The 10034-nt window shown below is 34.6% G+C and overlaps 1 protein-coding gene across 2 annotated transcripts in view; it reads left to right on the plus strand.

Moving 5' to 3' along the window:
• smyd3 (SET and MYND domain containing 3) overlaps positions 1-10034 on the plus strand; it is a 186867-nt gene that overhangs the window by 143985 nt on the left and 32848 nt on the right. For both annotated transcript variants that reach the window (XM_016492449.1, XM_016492450.1), the window contains exon 6: positions 3118-3185. In XM_016492449.1, the coding sequence (XP_016347935.1) occupies positions 3118-3185 (68 nt within the window). The remainder of the gene's footprint in view (positions 1-3117; positions 3186-10034) is intronic.

A 10034-nucleotide genomic window follows, 5' to 3' on the forward strand; every position in this document is an offset into this window, starting at 1 on the left:
CGCTCTTCCTTGGCAGTGAGGTGATGTTTGCGCTCGATTGGGTCAAATTCTGGGTCAATATGCCTGTGGTTATGAATATTATAATGCAGTCTCAATAGGTTCAATAGATTGTTCTACTTAAAGGAATATTTTACCAAAAAATTAAATAAAATAGCTGAAGATATACTCACCCTCAGGCCAGATGTAGATGAGTTTGGTTCTTCATTGAAACAGACTTGGAGAAATTTAGCATTGCATCACTTGCTCACCAATGGATCCTCTGCAGTGAATGGGTGCCGTCAGAATCCAAACAGCTGATAAAACATCACAATAATCCACACCACTCCAGTCCATCAATTAACATCTTGTGACGTTGACATAGTTCACCAAAAAATGAGAAATCATTTATTCACCCTCAGGAAATTTCAATCTGAATATCTTTCCAGTAGCTCTCAAACTGTTATTTATACTATTATATAATTTTATATTTTGAATTAGCTTTTATTTTTATAATTTCATATAAAAAAAATGTATGCTTGCAAAATATTTTTAATTTTAGTTTTATGTGCTTTTGTCATTTTTTTATTGGTTTTTATAAATATTTCTATTTAGCTTCATTCCTATTTTTATTGACTTTAGTATTTTAACTTATTTTATTTTATTTAGTTGCCAAGGCAACATTTCTAATTTTAATTAATTAAATATTTATTTTGTTATATCTGCTTAGCTTTATTTTTATTTAAGTTTTAGTGTCAGTAATTTTAGTAACTTAAACTTATTTTATTTATTTATTTTTTCAGTTTTTCCTCCATTATTTAGATTCGATTTTTTTGCTTTACTTCAATCAACAAAACCATTTTTTTTAGTAGATTTAGCTTTAGCTTTTGTTAACAATAACAACACTTCTCTCCAATCTTTGATGGAAAATCTGATGCAAGTTGCAATGTATTCAAATGCAAATTATATTTGTGAGTAATATTGAGTTGAGTATTGAGCAACATAATAGTTTCAGACGATGGCTCAAATTTCTGTTTTTAAAAACAAGAACATGTCTTGTTTAAGAAACAACTGATAAGGGTCATGTAAACTCAAAATCTAATTCTAAAGGGCTTTCTTAAAGTGCCCCTATTATGCCATTTTTACGGTTCCTAGTATTGTTTTGGGAGACTCCTACAATAGGATTACATGCATGCAAGGTCAAAAAACGCTTTCGTTTTCTCAAAATATGCATTTTCTCAAACGTTTCGTTTGAAGCAGTTCAAAGATTCAGTCTCTCTAAACCCCGCCTTTCCGTGAGCCTACTCTGCTCTGATTAGTCAGATGGCCTAGTCTGTTGTGATTGGTCTACGGCGTACAGCGCGTGTCGGAAACGATACACCTATTTCAACAGTTCTGTATTTTGAATGCTCTATAGAAAGTATAAACGTCTATTATTTATCATACTTACAGGTTGTGATTCAGTGGAGCAGCTGGTCCAAATAAACAGGATTCTGATCCATCTTTCAACAGCAAGCGAACTCCCCGAGATTGGAGAAGCAGTCGTCAGTAGAATGACGTGTTTGTGGGCGGGGTCAAGTTCGCGGCCGGCCAACATGTAGAACATAGGCGCGCATTATGCAAATGTGTTACCCCATGACGTGTAGCCGTCACTGAAGTGGGATTCAAATTACTCACGACTCGTTTCAGCTGTTCAGAGTCGATTCTTTATTTTGGGAGACAATAACTTTATTTATCGTGCAATTTCAGAAACGCTTTCGTTTTCTCAAAATATGCATTTAATATCACCTCATTTTCCAGCGATTCTCAAACGATTATTTCGAAGCAGTTCAAAGATTCAGTCTCTCTAAACCCCTCCTTTCCGTGAGCCTGCTCTGCTCTGATTAGTCAGATGGCCTAGTCTGTTGTGATTGGTCTACGGCGTACAGCGCGTGTCGGAAACGATACACCTATTTCAACAGTTCTGTATTTTGAATGCTCTATAGAAAGTATAAACGTCTATTATTTATCATACTTACAGGTTGTGATTCAGTGGAGCAGCTGGTCCAAATAAACAGGATTCTGATCCATCTTTCAACAGCAAGCGAACTCCCCGAGATTGGAGAAGCAGTCGTCAGTAGAATGACGTGTTTGTGGGCGGGGTCAAGTTCGCGGCCGGCCAACAGAGAACATATTACAACTTTGCAGATCATTTACATTCACATACAGCTATATTACACACTGCATGAAAGGCAATATTGGAAATGGCGTAATAGGGGCACTTTAAGACCAATTCAGCTCAGGTAACCCACCAACTAGTTGATTTTGAGCATAGACAATGTTCAAAACATCTCTTGTGTTCCACAGTAGAAAGTTAAGCAAGAACGAAATGAGGGCAAATAAATGATGACAGATTTTTTTATTCATGGGTGAACTTTCCCTTTAAGAATATAGTCATATTAAACTATGATTTATTTAAACATCCAGTGGCGTCTTCGACTCCACAGCACAATCGATTGGGTTCATTTTTGGATGCATCTTCTCAGTGTTAATAATTTATTGTGTTGTAACATTTGAAATCACACACTGCTGTGTTCCCCGTGCCAGCAACGCTCACACTGTCTATTTATGAGTGTGTTCTGTTTGCTTTTCTCCTTCCACACATCACTCGTGTATCCCGCAGAGCCCAATCTAAAAAAGCCATCAAAATCGCCCGGTGCCGTCCTCTGCTTCCTCATTTGGGTTTGTTGTGACTCGTTTTGGATGTGTTTGCCCCATCTCTCCGGGAGATGGACTCTGTCCAGCTGGAGTTCTGCAGCGCACCGTCCCTGTGGCAATCAGACCAAACACACACACACACACACACACACACACACACACACACACATCTCACTCAACGAGCCCCTCGTGCTCTTCCGTGTGGGGAATGATAGTGAACATCTGGGATCTGGTTGAAATGAGAACAACTTATTCAAGTCTGGTATCACCAAATTATGAGTTCATTTAGATTTGCATAAGCGTTTTTGGCAGGCTGCATAATTTCTTTCTCAATGGGAGGAAAAAAAGCACAAATAGTCAAATTATCAGCAGAGAACTAATGATGAGAGGAGAATGTTATGTCCTCAGTGAGTGTCTCACAGCCTTTTTCATGTTTTCACACAGGTGACCTGCAACTGTTTCAGCATCAGTGATGGAGAGCTGCAGGACGTGGGGGTGGGACTTTACCCCAGGTGAGTCACATGATCCAGCGACATCCCAGCATGCTTTGCACTGAACATAGATTCGTTGTGAACATTATTAGAGCTAGTTGCTAAGAAAAGTGTCACTGGTAATATAGTTCATACTTACAAACAAAATAACAAAATCATCATACAATTATTAATTAAGTGAAATTATTAATTATTACATAAAATTAAGATTATTAAAAATTATTACATAAAATAAAAAATGTAATTGTTTTTCAAATTAATTAAAATTCTATATTAAATTTAATACATTTGAATTAATACAAATATTTAGAACGTTGTACTTAAAATGATATATATATATATATATATATATATATAAAATAGTAATATATATATAGAGTACAATTAAATTATACCAGATGAGTGAAACGAGGGACATCCCAGCATGCCTTGCTCTAAACCTAGACAAAATGTGGACATTATTAGTGATATTTGGTAAGAAAAGCATCACTGATAATATTGTTCATACTTAGAATTAATAAAATAAAAAAATAATTAAAAACAATTCATCATAAAAGTATTAAGTGAAATAATTAGTACGTAAAATTACAAATAATGTAAAAACGTTCTTACATATATTAAAAAATTCAATTATACATAAAAAGAATTTAAATTATATATTAAAATAAATTTAATTCATTTTAATTCATATAAAATTATACTAAAATTATTACATGAAATAAAAAGTGATTATACTTAAATTAATTAAAATGATTGCATAAATGTATATATACGTATATAATTAGTATATAAGATAGATAGATGAATTGTTACATAAAAAATTAATAAAGGTAAAAATTTAATAAAAAGGAATTAAAATGACTGGATACAATTATTGATGTATACACAATGCCTATTCATTATTTTAGGCATAATTTTAACCACAAATAAGCATTTTTCCCCCTCAGACTTTTCCCCTCAGATGTTAGTGTGCTTGTTTATTAAGGAGACAACTGCAGTAAAAAGCATGCTTGAGATGAAATATTAAACGGGCTCTTCAGAAAATGTAATTGAATTTTACATTTGCAGTTTGCAGCACAGTGCATTCATTGTCTTTGTTTTTCCTCATTTTAAAAATGACTTTACCCACAATACTCTTGTTTCAGTCAGTTGAGGCACTGTTCTTGTTTTCGCGCTCGCCATGCCCAGCAGATTTGTGTGACAGAATACATGTTTGTATTATTAGCTCTGCAGTCATAAAGAGGCATTCTGACATGAGTTAGGATTACATGCTACGATTTGCTCTCTGCTACTGAACACGCCTGAGGGAAGCTCCCATTCACACACCGAGGAGCCGAAGGAAACGCAGCACAAGAAACGAGAATAATTACACATAAACAGACATTCGGCTTTCAATGTGACTAAATTACAACTTGCCGAGACACATTGTGACTCGTGAGTGCTGAAATAGAGGGGATTTCCTCTGCAAACTGCTTTGTAAGAATCTTCTGAAATGCAGAAGAACCACGCCAATGCTGGAAAAAAACACTTTTTAAAGCTTTCAGATGGAGAATGACTTATTTAGTATTGGTGTATTAGAAATGTGCAATGGTAATGGTATATACATTCCATGCAAAATTCTCTCAAATAATCGATGCAGCATATATTTTAGCCTTCTGTAGGGTTATTTGATGGGTCTGTCTTACATAAAAAATGACAGGAACTGTATGTGTGCTTTTTTTTGGTCTTCTCTGTTTTCTTGTAGAGAGTGATTGCAATTAAAATGTGACAGGCCAGTGTCAGTGCAGCATCCCGTCACGCTCTGCCTTCTCTCTTTGAGCCGAGACCCAGGGATGAACTGCTCTTAAATTACACTTTTATCAGCGCTGATGTCTTTCATAATTAATCTTCATGCCCACAGTTGCCATTTTTTTCACCTACAGATGAGCTCTAGATGGGGTTATGATGGTACGGTGGAATTTCCCGTTACTAAAGGCCTATTAAAATACAACCCAGTGGTGTTTCTTCAAGACGACATGGAATGACATTCACAAAGCATTGTGCTTCTGTGATGTGGCATAATTCAGATGAAGTAGAAAATGTAGAGCATGGCATATATATATATATATATATATATATACAGGTGCAGTTGGGATGTTTTGACCCAGCAGTTGGGTTATTTTGAACCCAACCGCTGGGTCAAAACAACCCAATAGCTGGGTTTGTCCCTTTTTAACCCAGCGCTGGGTTATATTTAACCCAGCATTTTTTAGAGTGTATATATACACACACACACACATTCATATAAATTTGTGTGTATGTATGTGTGAAAAGATTTGTAGAAGACTGGCAATATGTAGGTAGCACTGAGGTAGCAATGTTTTTTCTCTACTTGGTTAAACAATGAACAGTGCATCCATTTATAAAGGATAACAGGGTGTTTTATCCCTGTCTATTTTAATAGATGAAATGTGACACGCGCTGTCAGTTTCTCTGCTCTGCTGCCGAATGCATGTTTAAGTCGTCAACTGTGGCGACTCCAGTGTAACGCTTGTTCTCTGGCTGGATGTGAAGCAGCGGTTTTCTGCTAATCCCTGTGGCTGTGTCTGGAGATCACGGGAGGATTTGTGCTGTCCTGGACTCCATGCTGACAGTCACAGCCCCGTCCGGACACGGTTATCAGGGGAAGAGTGTGTATATGCAGCGCCCAAATGAAGCTCCAGCAAACCCGTGGCCAGCGGTCTGTTGTGCTGTGGCCTGACAAAACCCAGCAGCAGAAATCCATAAAGATTTTACAGACACCCTACCGCATGCAGACGCTGTCATCCGGGAAACCCAGGAACGTTTGTGACTATTTGTTTCCCACTTTAACACCCCATTCAGGTCTTGGAAATTATGAGGGATAATTGGGTGTTTCTTTAGCAATGGCCACATTTTAAGGTCCCAGGGGTTTATTAAAAGTAACAGAAACTATTTAAACTAATTGGACAACTTTATTCTATTAGTTATACAATTGACTATTATGTGATTACAGATTTTATTGTGCTATCCTTTTTCAATCTTAAAAATGTAAAATATTTAAAATATTTTTAAATAAATAATAAAAATAAGCGTTACATTAAAAAATGTATGATAATCTAAAAAGCTGTATTTATTTCAGTATTTATTATTGTATAAAATGTTTATATATATATATATATATATTTTTTAATTATAACACTCCCTGTATTGTAGTAGTTGTATAAGAATTTCCGACCAATTCCAAACAATTTCACAACCAATGCTTTTGTAATTTGAAAAGTTTTAATAAAAGTTAGTGTACTAAGTGATACAGCAGCATCAAGGAAGAGCTTGAGATTAAATATGAATATGAAGTAATGTGTGAGGAAAACTTTAAGGTAAAATTTGATGTAATTTTTAATTTGTATCATTTCAAACATTTTTTTTTTGTCAAATTATGCAGAAAGAAAGAACATTTTTGTGTGTTTTATTATTTATCCACGTATCTATCTATCTATCTATCTATCTATCTATTTATTTATTTATTTATTTTTAAAACAAACGTATAATTCATTATATTTATTTCAAATAATAATATATAATAATGTTATTTTTTGTCAAATTATGCAAAGAAAAATAACTATTTTATTTGTTTTATTATTTATCCATGTATTTATTTATTTATTTATCCTTTAAATTTTATTTATTTATTTATCCTTTAAATTTTATCTATTTATTTATTTATTTTATCTGTACACATTTATTTAATTTATTATTATAATTTCTGTATTCATTTATTTATTTTTATTTAGGATAAATGCTTAGTGAGCTAAAGAACTGTCATTTTATTCCAAAAGTGTCTAAAATGTAATTTCCACCACCAAAATTTCCATCTCAAGATAGCAAAATATATAGCTATCATTTGAAATGTGATGGGAATATTCACTGTTCATACAGACGTCTCAGAACAGTCTAAATAAATAGCAAGCCTTGTATAAACACCGTTAGCAGACAAACTAAACTAGTCTGAGTGTGTTTTAAGAGAGTTTATTTATAAAAGTCCACACGCAGGGCCAAAAGCAGTTAGCGCTAAGTGGGTGACGTTGACATCATATCCTCATATCAGTTGCGTCAGTCTGGGCTGTTGTGAAAATGCAGTAAACTGAGCTGTGTTCAGGTGTTGAGGGTGTGTTTTCCGGCACAGTTAATGGCTACCTTCGCACTGTTATTTGGAAACATTAATAAATGAGCGCAGCGGATTGCTATTCGCCTTGTCTCTTGATGTTTCAGGCTGCTTAGCAATACCCAGGTATTATGTTTTGTAGAAGATAAGAGGAATTAATCCCCTTGTCCTCCATATTCTCTCATTACCCAGCTCTGTTCAGCATTATTTCATTCTTTTGCTCGTCTTCTGTTGACAGAGCACGGCGCTTACGGCTACAAGCACAGACTCGCTTTAATGAGATATATTTTCTTTCGGCATTACTTCGAGACCACATGTAAAGATTGAGTTTAGGCCATGTGTGTGTAAGTGAGGAGCGTCGGGCTCATAGGGGCTGTTTATGGGTGAATAATCAAAAGCACAGATTAAGGGAGGATCATAAAAGAGGGTTTCACTCAGGTTAAATAGTCTGCTTTGAGCTAAATGTCTTGTGTATGTGCAGACAAGGGCTTAGCTAACAGCTATTTTCTGACAGCACTGATAAGCTCAAATTGGTCACATTTTTTGATATGGTTTAACGGAGGCATGTCTTGGAAAACAGGATTGTCTTTGCTCTTTTAAAACAAAAGAGTCCAATCTGCTTTGTAAGCGAATGCAACGCAAAGCTCCACCCAGACCATTTATGGGAACTAAGCTGCAAAATTTGGTAAATTAGAATTCAGACATCGTGAACATACGCATATTAACATATGACCGCCTACATTTATACATCAACACCTGTTCACCTAAGCAGTAACCTGCCTTTCTGATGAACAACAGTGTGAACTGCTACTACAGGGAGATTAGACAACCATAACAGATGTCGTTTATATATAGAAGTCTTAAAGGTACAGTAACTGTACAGTAGTTTAATATGACCAGAGAGAGGGAGGAAAATGGTTATGTAAAACTAAATTATGTCTAGAAAATTGTTTTTGGTGCATGTTTTGATTTTAATTAATTAAAAGTTATAATTGAATAATTATATAACTGAACTGAATAATTGAATACCCAAAAATGGATATTTTGTAAGTTTTTACTGACTCTTATGTTGTTTCAGACATGTCATGTTACGTTATGTTATATGTTATGTTACGTTACGTTACGTTACGTTATGTTATGTTATTTGTCAGTGTGACTTTTTCAGAGCTTTGGCTCTGTGAATTATGATTTTTTTATAAGACTTTTATCCCAATTGTGGAGTTTTGCTTTATAAATCACTGTACACTTGGTAAATATCTGCAAAATCTCTACTTTTGTAGTCCGCAGAAGGAAAACTATATGGATTTGGACTTGATGATTAAAAATATGAAGGGAAAAAGGGGGAAAAAAACTATACTTTTTAAAATGAACTTATTATTTATTAAGTAATAATATATAATAATGTTATAATTACAATTATATGTGTGTATATGTTATACTATATAATTGATATACATACATACACATGTATGTGTATATGTGTGTGTATATATATATATATATATATATACAGTATATATAATGTATATTATTAATGTATAATTGTCCATTATTTAATGAAAAAATTAAACCCACATTCATTAAATTTTTGATGTTGTTGTTGTTGTTAGTAGTAGTAGTACTTGCTTTATTTCAATTTAACCTTCTTGAATTTAAGTGAAATTCTTTCTGTTGTTTGATATTTTGGATTGTGAAAATTAGATTTGATTAAAATGCAAATGTACTCTCATTTGATTTTACTTTTGATTTGATTTAATGTATTCCTTTTAAAATAATAGCTGGCTTTAACAATATAATGAAAATGCGCTGATGTGTGAAGCTTGATCATCAGAGCTCAGAGGGTGTGGCCTGTTGCCATGGTCTTTCCACAAAGCCATTTCATTGGCTAATAATCCAATAATTTATGCTGGCTAATCACGGGAGATTGCATTATTATGATCTTTCTAGCAATGCAACCTGTGAAAGGAGAGCAAAATATCTCAGATTTAAAGATAAAATGTTTTTAGAAATATCTAGAACCAGCCTCCCTGTGTGGGCCATTAAACTGGCACGACTTCTATATTCACCATCCATGGGAAACATTTCTCGTCTATGAATATGAGCCTCTGGGATTACAGAGAACAAACATAACCAGAAAGGCAGGTGTCGAAATTGTTGTTTAGATATGAGCTATGAAGTCTTCAGATCGGATGTGAGGCAGAATCAAGGCTTCAGACATTGTTGTCGCCGTCTCAGAGAAATTATAATGACGCAGAAAGATTGTCCCGTGAGAGCGAGGCCCGTCTGTTTACTGGCGGCTGGGTGGGCCGGCTCTAAGCCTGCTTTATGCACTGTGCTTAGGCACTGTTGAATCTTCCCCAGACCATGACAAACACAAGTAATTTGTTGCTCTGGCTTCTTGAATGACTTCCGATGCATTAGCAGAAGCCTGGAAGAGCAGGATAGCATGTATTCCTGTCCGCATATAAAGGATAATTGTGCTTTCGTGCTTGATTTATAAATTGCTATGTTTGTTCTGTCATGCTTGTGTGAATGTAAATACATGCATTCAGCTCACTATCTTCTAAAATCTCACCGAAAGGAAGTACTACTGACATGAAGAGACTACAAACATGATTTACACAAACATACATACATATATATATATATACAGTGGGTACGGAAAGTATTCAGACCCCCTTAAATTTTTCACTCTTTGTTATATTGCA

The sequence above is a fragment of the Sinocyclocheilus anshuiensis genome, unplaced genomic scaffold (assembly GCF_001515605.1).
Source record: "Sinocyclocheilus anshuiensis isolate Anshui unplaced genomic scaffold, SAMN03320099.WGS_v1.1 scaffold222, whole genome shotgun sequence".
NCBI lineage: Eukaryota > Metazoa > Chordata > Actinopteri > Cypriniformes > Cyprinidae > Sinocyclocheilus > Sinocyclocheilus anshuiensis.